Source organism: Eretmochelys imbricata, chromosome 23, assembly GCF_965152235.1.
Source record: "Eretmochelys imbricata isolate rEreImb1 chromosome 23, rEreImb1.hap1, whole genome shotgun sequence".
Lineage (NCBI taxonomy): Eukaryota > Metazoa > Chordata > Testudines > Cheloniidae > Eretmochelys > Eretmochelys imbricata.
Genome location: NC_135594.1, coordinates 3,739,019 through 3,754,350, shown reverse-complemented (window position 1 = coordinate 3,754,350; position 15,332 = coordinate 3,739,019). Strand labels below are relative to the sequence as shown.

The 15,332-nt window shown below is 57.1% G+C and overlaps 1 protein-coding gene across 1 annotated transcript; it reads right to left on the bottom strand.

Moving 5' to 3' along the window:
- Positions 1 to 2,450: 2,450 nt before the first annotated feature.
- ZFP36 (ZFP36 zinc finger CCCH-type) lies at positions 2,451 to 7,847 on the bottom strand. The gene is made up of 2 exons (XM_077840570.1): positions 7,705 to 7,847; positions 2,451 to 5,950 (listed from the first exon to the last, which is right to left on the bottom strand). The coding sequence occupies exons 1-2, from the start codon at positions 7,738 to 7,740 to the stop codon at positions 4,964 to 4,966; spliced, it is 1,023 nt and encodes a 340-aa protein (XP_077696696.1). The 5' UTR covers positions 7,741 to 7,847; the 3' UTR covers positions 2,451 to 4,963.
- Positions 7,848 to 15,332: the final 7,485 nt, after the last annotated feature.

Here is a 15,332-nt window from a genome sequence, read left to right as displayed (position 1 = left end):
CGCACCCTTCCTAGCCAGCTGGCGGGCTGGGCTATCAGGAAGGAGCAAGGAGTCAGAGACACCAGCATCATCCGCATCACCTCCCTCAAACTCCACCGGCTCACAGGACCCACCGAGCCCCCACCGGAGTCTGTTTAGAAACAGCGCTGGCTCCACCCGGCTCCTCGGGCTGTTCACCCCCATCTCTAGGGCCTGGCTCTGCTCCTCAACCTCCAGGACACGCCCTGAAGACAGAAGGAAGTCACCAGGCAGGGGGGCATTGGAAAAAAACTACTTAACTGCAGGAGTAGGCAAGGGGAAAAACAGGAACCCAACAATGCTCTGGCGTCCCTCCTGGGCCGGGAAACATCCCTGCAGATTTACCCCTTCAAGAGGCAGATTTTACAGTCGCACAGCCGAAAGCCTCACCTCTACTCAGCAACACACCCGCCGCAGTGCAGCAGTCAGGCTCCGAGCCCCTGGCTTGTGGGTCAAAGGAACCCAGCTGCAGGGAACCCCATGGAGAACCCCCCTTAGCCCGTCCACCAGGGCAAACTGGCAGGGACCAACACCACAAAGAACAAACCAAAACCAAAGCCAGCAGAACGGACCCCCAACCAGTGCACCCCGGCACACACGGAACGCAGCCGTGCTCCCAGAAGCTCCGGCAGGCCCTACCAAGAGGGAGATCCCTGTGGTCGGCCTGGAAGCTGGCCCCACTGAGCAGGAGCAATGCAGCAACCATGAGAACCCAGCCCTCTCTCGAGGGAGAATCCCTTCAGCCTGGCTGTGGAGGGGGATTCCAACCCGAAGCCACCCCCTACTCTAGCCAGTCGTGATCAGAGTCTGTGCAGTGCCTGGCAAAACAGGGGCCCTGAGCTCGATCGGGGTCCGTGCAGCGCCTGGCACAATGGGCCCTGATTCTCAGCCGGGATCTGTGCAGCACCTGGCAAAGTGGGGCCTGGATCTCTGCTAGGGCCTCTCGGTGCTTCCCGAACACCTCTGTTTCCCATTGATACCGGGAGGGCAGTACTCTCTGCCTTGTAGGGAGGTCAAAGCAGATGATCTGGGTGTTAGACCCTTCTGGCCTTAACAGGTACAGGACTCCCATTGCTGCCTCTGCCCGGCCATCAAGAACCGGCTAGGGCAGGCGAAGTTTGGCACTGGGGGCCCATGGGATGAAACCGCTCATGAAGGAATTGGCTCCTGGTGCCACAGTGTTTGGGGCCCCACCTTGGGTGGCTTCTCACACAGGCCCAACTACCCAGCTCTCCCCCCCACCCTCAGCTCAGCCTGGGCCTTGCTCGGCTGGGTGCTGGTGGGCGCGGCCGGGTTTCCCAAGCCAGCTTGTCTACCGAAGGCATTGGGCGGGGGCCGCTCAACGGGCCGGTTCCTCCAGTCTGGGTGGGGACGGGGCCTTGCGCAAAACGCTTTGTTGACGTGCTCTTGGTAGGGACCGGCCGCGCCCTGCTGGCATCAGCTGTGACGAGGGCAGCCAGCGAAAAGGGGGAAGGAAACACAGCATGCGACCTGCGCTCATCACCTGGGGACGTGCCGCCACTCACGGCCCCCGCCCGGGCAGGCCTGAGCCAAGTCTAAACTGATCAAGCTTCTCGGGGAGGAAGATTGCAGCAGACTTACCTGTGCTAGCTTTAACCTAGCCAGCCCGGAGAAGCAAGCCACAGGCTTCAGCAAAGACTTGACAAGCTCACCCAGACCCCATGGTAATTACTTGCGGTCCTCCTGCTCCAGCTAGCTTGATTAAAGCGAGCTGGGGGAGATCAGCCCATGACTGCGCTCCAAGCAAATGGGTGACGGGAATGGAGAGAGATGTCCCACCCCAATCCGGGCAGACCAGACAGTCTTGTGGTTAAATTCAAATCCCAGGGCTGCCACCTGTAAAATGAAGGAAATGCTTCCTGGATCCCCATAAGGCAGCTGGGAAGAAAATCCCTTTCCAGAACAATGCATTGACATGGCCACATATCTTACCAGTACTGGCTGCTTTAGAGGCAGGCAATTATGGGCTCACCTGCAGTGACTGTTCTTCCAGAACTTATTTATGGAAGCTAGAACTCTCCCTTCAGGCTAAAGGAATTAGGTCCTGACACCCAGCTCCTCAAAGAGATCTAGGCACCTCACTCCCAATGGATATCCCATAACCACTGGCCCATCCTTCCTCTTTGTTGAGCCATGCCTCAGTTTCCCCTCTCAGAGGGGTTGATTGGAAGCTGTTTGGGACAGAGATCTCCCCCCGTTCAGCCTCTAGATTCCTCCCCCACCCCCATTCTTAATAACCCCATGTTTTGTAAGATGCTCAGAGAGCAGGTGGGGGGTAGATGCCCTTCGACACATGGTGTCCCATAATGGAATTTCAGGCCCTCCGTGCATGTTCTTTGCTCTATACTCTTCAGATAAGTGGAGACTTGCGGTGGGGGTGCACTGACCCATCACACACATACACAGTCCAATCTCATGGCTGGCTTTGTTTTATTATTTCCACATCTTTTTTTAAATCCTCAAGATTCAGCAATAAAACACCACAATGATGATTTTAAAAAACACATTTGTCACTCCTATTACTCCATGGTTACATCTCACTGGGTTCTCTTGAATTAACTTTTTAATAACAGGGAAAAATATATATTATTTCAGAATATTACAAAAAGATAAATATAATATAAAATTCTGTCTTGAATAAATAAGGTTCTATAAATAATTTTGGTTTCTCTTCTATCATTACAAAGGTAAACATGAGCTTGTTTGGTTTTTTGTTTCCAAGAGCAACACTTCAAAAGCAAGGAATCGTTAGCACAGAAAACGGAACGTGAAAGATCTCATTAGGCCTCCGAGCTGCAAAGGGGACGTCCCAAGCGACCACAGTGGGATTCAGAGCTCGATACCAGTGTTGCCAAAGCTGTGTGAGGTTTAGAGCAGTTCTGAAACCCCAAGGTTCAGGAGTCATGTGACCAGAGCTGTACCTTTGTCTGCCTTTACAAGGAAAAAAAGCAAGTTTTTAGCCTGCGGGGTTTGGGGCGGGGGGGAGAAACGGGAACGCTGAACACGGCAAATCCAAATAGATTTGTCGGTTTTTAAAAACCTGCAGCCTTTTAAAACCACGCTCAAGATTTTTTTTTTATTTTTGGGGGGTGGGAGGTTATGAGTTTGCCCCTGTGGGGTTGGCAACACTGGTCCAAGTCCATTTCCTCCTGATTTACACCAGCTGCAAGCAAGAGAGGAGAGGCTGGGCTGGATTAGGGAGCACTTCACCACCTTGCCTTGCAAGGCAAACTCAGTGCGTCTCCTCTCCCACCCCTTCACAAAGTGCTCACTACATGGCAAGGCCGGACCGGTTTAACACTATGGCTTTGGAGACCAACTCCCCGGAAATCAAGGTCAACCTTGCTGTCACGTTGATCGTTTGGATGGGGTGGCTAACAGGGGTGGAACAAAGACCCCTCCCTCCCCATGAGCTTTGGATTCTGGAAGGGCGGGGGACACCACTTCTTCATTGCAAACTGCCCGATATTTCAGTGCTGCCTTCCTGCTCCACCCAGAGATACTGATGGCTCAGATTGTCTCATCTTCCCCTTTAAGGCATTAGAGCATAAATACTGTAGTAACACTACTGTCTTTGTAGATTAATCCTGCCCCCCCACACACACACACATTAAAGCCAGAGCTGTTTCATACCAATTAAGTCTAGTTGTTTTCAACCTGTGGTCCGCCGACCCCTGGGGGTCTGCAGAAGACAATGTCAAAGAATTCCAAAGGGATCTACACCTCCATTGGTAATTTTTTAGGGGTCCACAAATAAAAAAAGTTGAAAGCCACTGAATGAAGTGAACAGAATTACTCCAGCCTCAAATACTAACCCTAGGGGAAGTACTCCAGTAATGAGCCAAAATAGGCCACTGCTTGTTAAAGTGTTACTCCAAGGTTAGGGGCTGCTACTGGAGTTTGTATATTTTTAAAGTCAGAGAGGGTGATTTTATATTTTTAAAAATCGGTATTCCAGAAGGGTAGTGGAGGAAGTTTTCGTTGTTCTTGGACACTCCTTGCCCCCCCAGCTCCTTATGAAAGGGGGTGAAGCAGGATGGATCTGAGCTCCCCCAATCCCACCCCCCAAAAAACCAATTCAGGGAACCCTTCCGGAAATATTCACAGCATGAAATTAGGGTAAGGGCAGGGGAGGAAAGCAGCACCATTAGACCCAAATTTGTCCCACATACGGATGTGGTCCACCCCAACAATCTGCTACATATTGGGCATAAAACTGCACCCCTCCCCACCAAGTCAGTCTGTTTTCAGGGATGCAGGCTGGCCCCCCGGGGCTTTCCCCCTCACCCTCCGTAACACAGGCGAGTCCGCTGGAAAGCCTGACACGGGGGAGGCGTGGAGTCCTTGATTTGAAGCAGGTGAGCACTCCCAGACGGACCGCAGGGGTGGGGCAAGGCACATTGGCGGTGTCATCTGGCACTTCTAGGTTGGAGGAAGGCGGGGTGATGGTGCAGATACCGCACACATGTGGCAACATTCAATGTTAGGTAGCAGAAGCAGGTTACTTAAAATGTGTGGCCACACCTGGCCAGGCAGGGAGCCTGCCTTGCCCAGCAGGTATCTGGTATTGTGCACATCTGGATGCCTGTTCCCCCACTCCCTCCCTCCCCCACTGTGGGGAGCTCATGTCCCACACCAGGGGAGGCCACCCCAATCCCCTTCCATCCACTCTCTACCCCCCAGACAGGAACAGCTCCTGCCAACATCTGGCTGGGGAGCTGCTGTCCTTCCCCAAACATCTGGACCAGCAGCTGGAGGGGCCAGGGGGCAGCGCCTGGAGGGGCCTTGGAAGCAGGACCAGGGGGTCACCTTTTGCTCCCAGGAGTTGATTGCAACCCCACCCTGTAGATGCATCTAACCCCTCCCACACCCCATTAGATTCCTCCCATGGCCTGGATCCTATTGCAAGCCCTCCCCCCGCCGCTCACTCCGACACGGAGATGCGGTTGAAGATGGGCAGCCGGCGGGTCCCATTCCAGGTCCCACTGGCGGGCAGCATCTCGAAGACGGGCGATTCGGAGCCGCTGAGGCTGCCCGAGCTGCTGTAGCAATCCTGGTCGGAGAGCGAGTTGGACGACGGGGTCCTGGGGAGGCCGGAGGCGACGGGAGTCCCCGGGGCAGCGGCGAAGTAGTCCCGGGGGCTCTCGAAGGTGCCCAGCCTGGCGGTGCCCCCGCAGCGGCAGGTGCAGCGCCCGCCGGGGGCAGAGGAGGAGGCAGCCAGGGCTTCTCCCAGGGTGGCCACGCGAGGCACAGGCTCCGAGTTGAGGCGGGTAAAGGACGGCGAGAGGAGGTCACCGGCAGGAGGCGGGGAGATGGAGGGCGCCCGGGCGAAAGAGGCCAGGTCGGAGATGCCGGGCGGCGGGGAGGCCTGGCGGCCAGCAGGCACCCCGGTGTAGCTGAGACTCTGGCGCAGAAGCTGCGGGGAAGCAGCCAGCCCCCGCTCTTCCGGGTAGTGAACGAAGTGGCAGCGGGAGCCGTAGGGGCATTCGCCATGGAGGTAGAATTTGTGGCACAGCTCCGTCTTGTACTTGGGGTGGCGGCTGAGGGTCCGCAGCTCCCCGGCCCCGTGGGCGAACTGGCATTTGGCCCCGTACCGGCAGCGGCCCGTCTCGCTGTAGGTGCGGCAGAGCTCCGTCTTGTAGCGGGCCGAGAGGGCGGGGGCCGGCGGGGGCTGCAGCGGGGGGAAGCCGGGCGGGGGGGGCGGCAGGGTTCGGCCCTCGATCAGGCTGAGGGACCGGTCGGTGCGGAAGGAGGGGCGGGGGGCCGCCGGCTCGGGCGGGGAGAGCACCTGCTCCACGCTGGGGCTCCAGACCGTGCGCAGGGGCCAGACGTGGGAGTCGCCGCTGCCCCCCCGGGGCTCGGAGCCGGCCGGAGCATCCCCCTCCTCGCTCAGATTCAGGTTCAAGAGGTTCTGGGGGGCGGGGAGAGAGGGAAGGGCGGGGGGTTAATGCCTGGCTCTCATACAAAACAAGGTGGAAGCACATAGGAGATACCCCTGGAGCTGGGCACTGCCCCAACGAGGTAGGACCCCCCCCCGCCCGGCCACTTTGCCCCCAGCAAACTCAGCACCTGGCTCTCCCCAGCACCAGGCGCTCCGGGGAGGGGGGTGGGTGGGGCGAGGCTGAGCTCGGTGGTGACTCACAGGGCCCAGGGTTATTTATAGAGTACTGAGCTGTGGGCCCAGGAGGGAGGATTTTATACTGGCATGGACCCCCGCCCAACACGCACACCCCCTTCCAAAGCAAGGGGCCTTCCACCAGCCTGCTGCATGGAGGGGGGGGGGCGATTGCAGGGCACCCGGAGTGGAAAAAACGAGGTGCCCCTGAGAAATCCACGGGTGGGGTGGGGAAGAAGTGACAGAACCGAAGAGGGGGCAGATTCCCATGGTGTGTACCCTAGCCTGGTGTAAACCTAAATGGGGAACTGCCCTTTCTCCTCCACTCTTTCCACTTCACCCCCATTGCCCCCCCCCCAGGGGGTCCTCCACCGATCCAGAGAGGAGCCCTGCTCAACACCCCCCCCCACACACAGTCCCCTAGCTGCACCCCCCAAGTTCCTGCTGCACTCAAAGTTTCTGCATTTCCCCCCTCCCGGGGCGGAAAGTCACCCCCCCCCCGCCCCCCACAGCTCGCTATGGCGGCAGGGAGGAACGTCATTCTAGGCCACTTTAACCCTTCCCTGGCCGCTGGGAATTTCTCTTCCCCGCCCCCCACCCCCAGTCGGGGTAAGGGACCCCCCCCCAGGGACCGGGCCGTCTCTCGAAATGCTTTTTGTAAATTAACCCGAGCGGCCAGACACTCAATCAGCACCGGAGCGGAGTCTCCCCCCACAACCCCCAAATCAAGCCATCGCCGGGCAGAGGGGAGACGGGTCGCCCCCCAGGCCAGCAGAGGCGGCCCCTGGTTGCTGAGTTTGGGGGGGCGGGATTTAGGGGGGTCCTGCCTTTGGAAGCAGTTCCTGAAGCCTCCCCCCCCAACTACTCTTCATTTACCGAATGGGGAAGTGATTGGGGGCCACGCAAACACAAAATCAGCCCCCGGTTTGGTCGCTCCGCTCTTAACAGATCCGAGCAAAACGAATTCACTCCAGCGAGGATTTCGCATTAAACACCCCCCCCCCCCGCCCAGCTGGGGGCCAGGCCTCGAGAATCGGGGGTCTGGGGAGTCGCTCACACAAGCCCGCCCAGCTCCGCGGCCTCAAAAACTTTCCTTCCTGGGGCCCGAGACAAAATACCCCTCCCCCAAATAATCAAAACGAAGCGACGCCAAGTTCCCCCGCGGTGAGAACACGGCCAGACCGGCGCCCGTGGAGAAGCAAATCGAACCGAGTTCTCAACTCCAGATCCGACCCGCTTTAGCAACTTTCTGTCTTTTTCCAAAAGGGGGGGGGAAGGCCAGATAAAGCCAAGATCTTTTCGGGGAGGGGGGCTGCTTTTTAAACCCCCCCTCCCGATTTTTGCTGCGATTCTGTGCAATCGAGTGACCCATCTGGGTCAGCCGACAAACCAACAATTTATAAGGGCGGGGTGAGTCCACAGCTGTGAGCTTTGGCAGGAGAAATCACCCCCCCCTCCCGCCCATAAATCAGTCTTAGCCTAGCTTAGGGGGAGCCGGGCCAGCCCAGGAAACTCAGCCCACGCCCCCAAGACAGGAGATCGCCTCTTACCTCGTACAGGGTTTTTACATCCACCATGGAGCTCATGGCGAAGCAGGAGAGGAGTGAGGAGCAGCTGGCGAGAGGAGTGACTGAGTCTGTCTGTCTGTCTGTCTGTCTTCCCCCAGGAGGGAGCTGCTTTAAAGCCTCCACGGCTTGAGCAGTAGCCGAGCTGAGCTGGGGCCGCTTCCCCGGCTCCTTATATAGGCGAGCCGGGGGAGGCGGGGCTTATTGTAGCTCCGCCTCCCATGAGCTCATCTTATTAAACAAAATTAATAAATAAATAAATCGAAAAGCCAAGAGCCGGAGGCGGGCGTGGATGGATGGGCGTGGGAAAAGACCAGACCAAAGGTGGAGGGGCGGGGGAAGCCAGGGAGGAAAGAGAGAGAGAGAGGGAATGAGTGAATGAACAGATGGTGGGAGGGGGGGGAAACAGGCCCCAGAAGGGGTCAAAGTAGGGTGACCAGACATCCGGACACGAGGGGCTTTGTCTTATATATGCAACTAACACCTCCCCCCAACCCCCAAAAAACCCAACGACAACTTGGTCACCCCAGGTAAATGTGGTCACTCTAGGTAAACGTTAGCTGTCAGGGGGGCTGTTTGGCTCTGCTGGGAGCAAGATCAGGCTCCTCTGGGTGATAGGATTTGTTCCCGTCATCCCCGGGGGAGCCTGGCAAGCTTAGAGGCCTGGTTGAGCTGAAGAATAAATTCCAGAGAGTTTCCCGGTCAGGGGAATAAAATCTCCTGTCTCCCCATCAGCACTGGTAGTTTTCATTTCTTCCAACAGAGGTCACACCGCGTCGTCCTTTCAAGCTGCCTCTCGGCCCCCAGCCAAAGGCCGCAACCCGCTCTGGCTGGCTGTGGGGCAGCTGGCAGGCCCCAGGGCGGCTGGCCTGGAGAGCGGGCCCGCTCACGCTCCAGGCGACACAGGCCAGAAGGCACCATAGTACGAGCCGGGCCCCTGGCCACTCACACGCGCACCAGGGTGGCCTTTGGGCTGCTCTAACTTGTGCCCTGCGCCCTACAGGTCAGGCTCTGTGTAACTCGTGATGTCACGATTCCTGGGCAGTCTGGGACATGAGCCCAATGCCGTGATTTTGCCAACAGTGGGAAGGGCATCCCCTGCTTCCACCTCGCCGTTAGGGGAAAAGTCACGGCCTCTGACTAATGGGACCCCTCACGTACACACACATGCTCACAAACACACCTGCTGGGGAGCGGGGCCAGGCCGGGGCGCCTAATCGCCCAGTTGTCGGTACCCCTCAAGAAGCTAAACTGGTACCCCAGAGATGGCCGGGCCAGACTGCGCTGGCCAGCCAGAGCCATCTCGTGGCATTCCCCATCCCGGCCCACCACTGCTCTGTTTATGGACTCTGGGGGGCAGAGAACAGCCACAACTCAGTGCACTCCAGTCACGCCCCTGATCTGCCACCTATGGACCCTAGGGAGCAGAGAATAGCCTCAGCACAGTGTGCCCTGGCCACACCCCCAACCTACCCCCCTACCCTGCGGGCTAGGAGCGCCGGCCCGAGTTGCCTCAGACTTTCAGTTCTCAGTTTGCTACTCAGGGACTGTTCACGGTGCCCCTCGCCCTGTAAGTCGGGGCTGCGTCAGCGCCCGGGAAGCGGGCAGTTTCCGGAAGCAGCCCGGCACGCTCAGCGCAGTGAGTGCTCCATGTTCCCCTTTCTTGCAGCGAGGCGCATTGTCAACGTAACACTTTTGGGAAACAAACAAACGAGCAAGCGGGAAGTTTCCCACGCACACGCTCGCGTGCCGGCTCACCCCTCTGCAGAGAGACAGCAAAACTGACTGGGCCCCGAGCCTCAGGAAATGACAAACCTCAGCCAACCGGCAGGGCAAACCTAGACCGTCCTGTGCAGTCCTTGCAGTGTTATGTCTCTCCCCAGGGCTTTCACCTGTCTGCTTTCAAACAGAGGCCTAAGCCAAGAGCAGCCTGGTACAGTTCCTGCTGTGGGTGGGGGAGTGGGGTCTAGTGGTTAGAGCACAGGCTTGTGAGGCGGAACTCCTGGGTTCTATTCTTGACTCTGAAAGGGGAGCGTATGGCCTACTGGTGACTGCAATCATCCCAGGACGCCTGGGTTCTATCCCCAGCTCTGGGGGAGGAATGGGGTCTGGTGCTTTGAGCTAGGATGACCAGGTAGCACGTGGGAAAAATCGGGACGGGAGTGCGTGTGGGGAGGGTAATATCTAAGACGAAGCCCCAGATATTGAGACTGTCCCTATAAACTTGGGATATCTGGTCACCCTAGTTCGAACACAGGGACTCCCAGGTTTTGCACCTGGCACTGGGAGAGGAGTCGAGTCTAGTGGTTAGAGTGGGAGGTGGGCAGGTAGACAGGACGCCTGGGTTATTTGGCTTCCTCGCTCATTTGTGGCATAATCAAGGCAGAATCTAGCCTTCTGTATATACAAGAAGCCATCCTGGCAGTGTTACAGTGGAGCTGTCTCTGGGGAGGAATGTAGCAGAGGTGAATAACAGCAAGGAGTGAGGACAGGACATGGCCAGGAAAGCTGGTTTCACTGGCTACCCGGGAATCCCCAACGGCACATTCCACAGCTTGTGTTTATGCTGGCTGCACCCCAGCTATTCCTCGATTCTGGGAAAGCCCCTTGGGGCCACGGGCAACTGGGCGTATCTCAGAGCAGCCACTGGGCTGCTCTATGTTAGGTAGCGGATGTGCGGGAGATCCCCATAGCTGAGCCATTCTTCTCAGGCTGAAGTGTCGACAGAGGCGGGTTTGGAACAAAGAGATACATTAAACAGTAATAAATCTCCAGGAGCAGATGGCATTCACCCAAGAGGTCTAAAGGAATTCAGAGATGAAATTGCACAAATATTAGCTGTGGTATGTAACCTGTCACTGAAATCAGCCTTTGTACCAGATGACTGGACACTAGCTAACATGACACTGATATTTCAAAAGGGCTTCAGAGGCGATCTTGGCAATTACAGGCCCATAAGCCTAACTTCAGTACCGGTCAAATTGGTTGAAACTATAGTAAAGAGCGGAATTATTAGACACATGGATGAATACGATCGTTGGGGAAGAGTCAACACAGCTTTTGTAAAGGGAAATCATGCCTCACCAATCTGCTAGAATTTTTTGAGGGGGTCAACAAGCATGTGGACAAGGGGGATCCAGGGGACATAGTGTACTTAGATTTTCAGAAAGCCGTTGACAAGGTCCCTCACCAAAGGCTGTTGAGCAAAGTAAGCTGAGATGGGAGAAGCGGGAAGGTCCTCTCCTGGCTCGGTAACTGGTTAAAAGACAGGAGTCAAAGGGTAGGAATAAACGGTGGGTTTTCAGAGTGGAAAGAGGTAAATAGAGGGGTCCCCCAGGGATCTGCCCTGGGATCTAGCACTTTGCACGGGCATAGATGACACCGGGGGTGATCTTGCAGGGGGACCAGTGAGGGGGCAACATGTCAAAGTAGGCTGGGAAGGGAGCCCGCACGCCCTCTCACACCCCTGGAAAGACGAAGAGCCCTGACAGGCCTAGGGCTTGCGGTTTGGCTCTGCATCAGGACCCCAGGTTTCCGGGCCGTGACTCACTGGCAACGCATCCCGATGAGCCGGGAAATCCCTGCTGAATCAGCCGCGAAAGTCCAAGGATCAATAACAACAACAAGGTGCTGCAACCAGACAGCCCCGGGGAGGGGATACCCCGGCTCTGCCGGGGAGGGCGGACAGGGATAGCAGGGCTTCATGGCTGCTGCCTTCTCACAGTCTTGTGAATGTCCCAAAACCTGGAGCCAGCAGGCACCTTGTCCCCCGGCATGGATCCAGCCCATCCGGGAGTCTGATCCCACTCAGGCAACTCCCCCAGCGCTAGACAGGTAGCAGGGCCCAGAGGCTCAGGCCCCTGCTGCAGCGCCAGGATGCCTGGGTTCTATTCGCAGCTGCTCTGTTGATGACCTTACACAAGGCTGGTCCCCTGCCTCAGTTTCCCCTCCCACCCAGCTGTGAGCTCTCTGTGCCGTGTATTTGAATGTTCTATTTTAAACCACAGTGTTCAGAAATCATTTGAAATTTTGCGTTTAACTTCCCCTGACTTTTGGGAGCTCCCAGCTACAGTTCTGATCCGTTTTTCTGGGGGTCCAGATCCTCTGTTCTGTGGGTTCTGATTTGTTTTTCTGGGGTGGGGTGGGGGGTCCAGATCCTCTGTACTGAACTGTCATTCAGGGGAATCGGCTCTGTTGATCAGCATGACTGCGTTCAGTGGGGAATGGTTTCTAAGGGCTGGCACTCGCTTGCTCCCTGCGGCCGGGTGGGCCGGGAGGAGGGTCTGGCTCCTGTTCAGGGGAAGCGTGGGGGAAGCCAGCGGCCCTCACACACTTCCTCTGCTGCACCTTCTGCAGCCAGGCTCTTGCACAATCCACCCACATTCCCAAGAATCTCCCAGTGCCAGGAGGCGATGGGGGTGGCCCCCGCTCAGCCAGGCCCCAGGGTGAAATGTCCCACTTTGGAGATGGGCTGCACACGGCTTCACTAGCCTGAAGTGGGTCTCCAGGCCCAGGGAGAGAACCCGGGAGTCCTGACTCCCAGACTGCCCCCCTCCCTCAATCGAAAAACTAGACTCCATTCCCCTCCCTGAGCCGGAGAGAGAACCCACGAGTCCTGGCTCCCAGCCCTCCCTGCTCTAACCACTAGACTCCGCTCCCCTCCCAGAGCCAGGGATAGAACCCAGGAATCCTGACTCCCAGCCCTCCCTGCTCTAACCACTAGACTCCGCTCCCCTCCCCTCCCAGAGCCGGGAACAGAACCCAGGTGTCCTGGCACCCAGCCACCCCTATTCTAACCACGGGACTTCCCTCTAAAGCTAGGAACTAAACCCAGGAGTCCTGACTCCCGATCACACCCCACTCACCTGAGCCCCAACCTCTAGATCCCACTCCCCTCCCAGAGCTCGAATAGATACCCCGAGCCCTGATCCCCAGCCCTGGCCTTGCTCTAACTAGGAGGTCATGCTGATTCCCTGAACTGGGAACAGAACCCAGGAGTCCGGACACCTGGTGTCATCTGCTAACTGCTAGTCCCGACTCCATCTCGCCAGCCAATGTTCCACCAAGTCCGACATCGAGCACCAGGGCACGGCCGATTCCTGGTGCTTTGGAGAAAAGCCACCCCCCCCCGGCCCCGCACACAAGGCACTGGGCCACTTAGCCAGTGCCGGCTGGCGTCTGTCCTGCTGGACACGCTCAGTTGCCTGAAGACATGATCTGGAGATGGTGGGGCTGATGGGGGCATCCAAGCCACGTCATTTGCCGGAGGGTAAAACCACGCAGGGAGGGGACTTCCCAGCTAGCGGGGGTGAGGGGGGAGTGCTGTCACACTCAGGATGGGGTGCGGCTCTGGGTTGATGTTACGAGGCAGATTTGTCTTCCTGATTTTCAGCTGCTCAACTCTGCATCGGCCTCCCAGCCCGCCTCAAATCAAGTCTGATCTTCTTTCTTTGACCCCTCTCCAATATACACACACGGCAACGGGTCTAGTGGGTGGCAAACCAAAGCAAGGATCCTACCAAAACAAGACCCTCCATCGTGCCACGCGCACCCCCCTCTGGGGAGTGGACGAGAGAACAAATGACCCACGGCACACGTGCGGTCCCCTGGCGTAACGCCCTGTTGGGGGTCGCTCGGATACTGCGGTGATTGGTGGGGTGTAAAAACTCACACGGAGCAGACAAGGACGCTCTGAGGTGTTCGCTTGGCTGCCCTGAAACATGGGGATAGAATCTGATTGGCGCAGATTCAGAGGGCCTGTCTACACAGCAATAAAAGACCAGCTGCGTGCGCCGAACCTCACAGCCCGGGTCAGCTGTGTGATGCGGGGGCTAAAAATTGCCATGTAGACGCTCGGGCTCAGGCTCTCGGACCGTCCCAGCACGCGAACCCGAATGTCTATACTGCAATTTTACAGCCCCAAATCCTGAGAGCTCCGACCTCCTGCATAACACAGGCCATTAAGTACCCCGGATGGATCCCACTAACTTGTGTCTACACACAAATCGCACTAAGCCAGGGTCCCAGGATCCCAGGAGGGTAAAGCCAGGACCCAGGGTTCAAGCCCTATTGCTTGGCAGGGTAGACACAGCCCCACGGGGACTCATGCTCTGGGAGTCCCCCAGAAGTATCCTACAGGCCGAATTTCTTTGTCCTCCAGACAGTCAAGTTTGGTGGACACTCAAGTTTCCTCACGCTGCACCATGAGCCAAGGGCTAGAGCGCCCACATTTGGGGAGGGCGCTAGGAAGCCCGGGACCCGGCTGGTTGGACCCAGGCCCCCATAACACAGTGTAGATGGTGGGGCCCCAGGTTGGGCCCCAGGGTTCGACAGTTCCGATCCTGAGGTTACAATAAGTGTAGACGCTCAAGCGTGAGCTTAACAAGCCCAGGGTCTGCTCGCCCCGGTTTTACTAACCCTGGGCTTATGTTTCAGTGTAGACGGAGCCCGTGACTGACCCGTCCTCCTTGGTATTTACTCTTCTGCCAGTCTTTGATTTTCAAATTCCATCGCCCACGATTTTCTATTTACTTCCAGATCGTTGATGAAAATGCTGACTAGAGTCAGGCCTGGTGCCGAGCCCTGGGGACCCCCGCTAGAAACCCCCCCACGGACGGCTGCTTTTTGAGATCTGCGGTTGTGTGGTCTTCACCCATTTAACGTGGATCCTGTATCCTATGCCTAGGCGGAGCTATTGTCGGCAGCGGCTGCACTCCTAGTCTCCGCAAGGTCGGATTGGAGGGTGGAGCACCCATTCAGGAGGCAGAAGAGCTGCCTCGGCCCCGATTCACGTCTGCAAATGGAACCACTTTTATTCCGAATGAGAGCGTTCACACAGGGGCTAATCCGGTTTAACTAATCCGGTTTAATGATAGTCGTGCCGGTAGATTGCCCCATATATATCGGACCACAGCCCAACACCCTTTTGTGCCTCTGTCGCGTTTCGGGGGGCCATCCAGACCGGTGAGAGAGAGCGTCACCACCCGCCCCGTAACCCTGGGCACCGTGAAACCCTCTCCTCCCACAGCGGCATTGTCTGGACGCCCTCCAGCATGCCTCGAATGTCTGTGTGTCCAGTAGCCGTGGTAATTCTGGCTCCAAAAGCCGGCTTGATACACCACAGACATGCTCTGGAATCCACTAGCCTCGGTTACTATTATCCAAGTGCCCTCAACACAGTCCCCGGACCCAGATTTCCCCCAAATTCGTCCAGGCCTTGGTGACTCGGAGACATAATCAGGTTCGTTTGCTCCTTTCAAGAGACAACTTGCCCTGTTCCCGGGCCTTAAAAATGACTTTCACTCCGACGCAGTGCTGGGTGTGCTTTATTAACAACAGAGCGGAGGGGAAGTGATGCCAAGTACATGAATCAAAGCAGAGACGATTACAAGCGAATAAAAGTGAGACGCACGCGGCTAAAATGTCGTTTCCGATGGTTTCGCTCTCCAGTTACTCCTGGTCCAGCACAGATGACTGTCTCTCAGTCAGGACCTGCCATAGGAGTTCCAGGGGCCGGTTCCCCTTGTCTCCTTAGATGAAAGATAACTTTAGGGGTTCACTGCCCCCTCTCTTTATAATCTGGCCTCTCTCTCTCTCAAAGTGTTCAGATTCCA

Excerpts from the sequence above, each read along its gene's own strand:
- ZFP36 (XM_077840570.1), bottom strand. The coding sequence starts at position 7,740 with ATGAGCTCCATGGTGGATGTAAAAACCCTGTACGAG. Across the intron at positions 5,951-7,704 it reads ATGTAAAAACCCTGTACGAG|AACCTCTTGAACCTGAATCT; the intron begins GTAAGAGGCGAT and ends CCCGCCCCCCAG.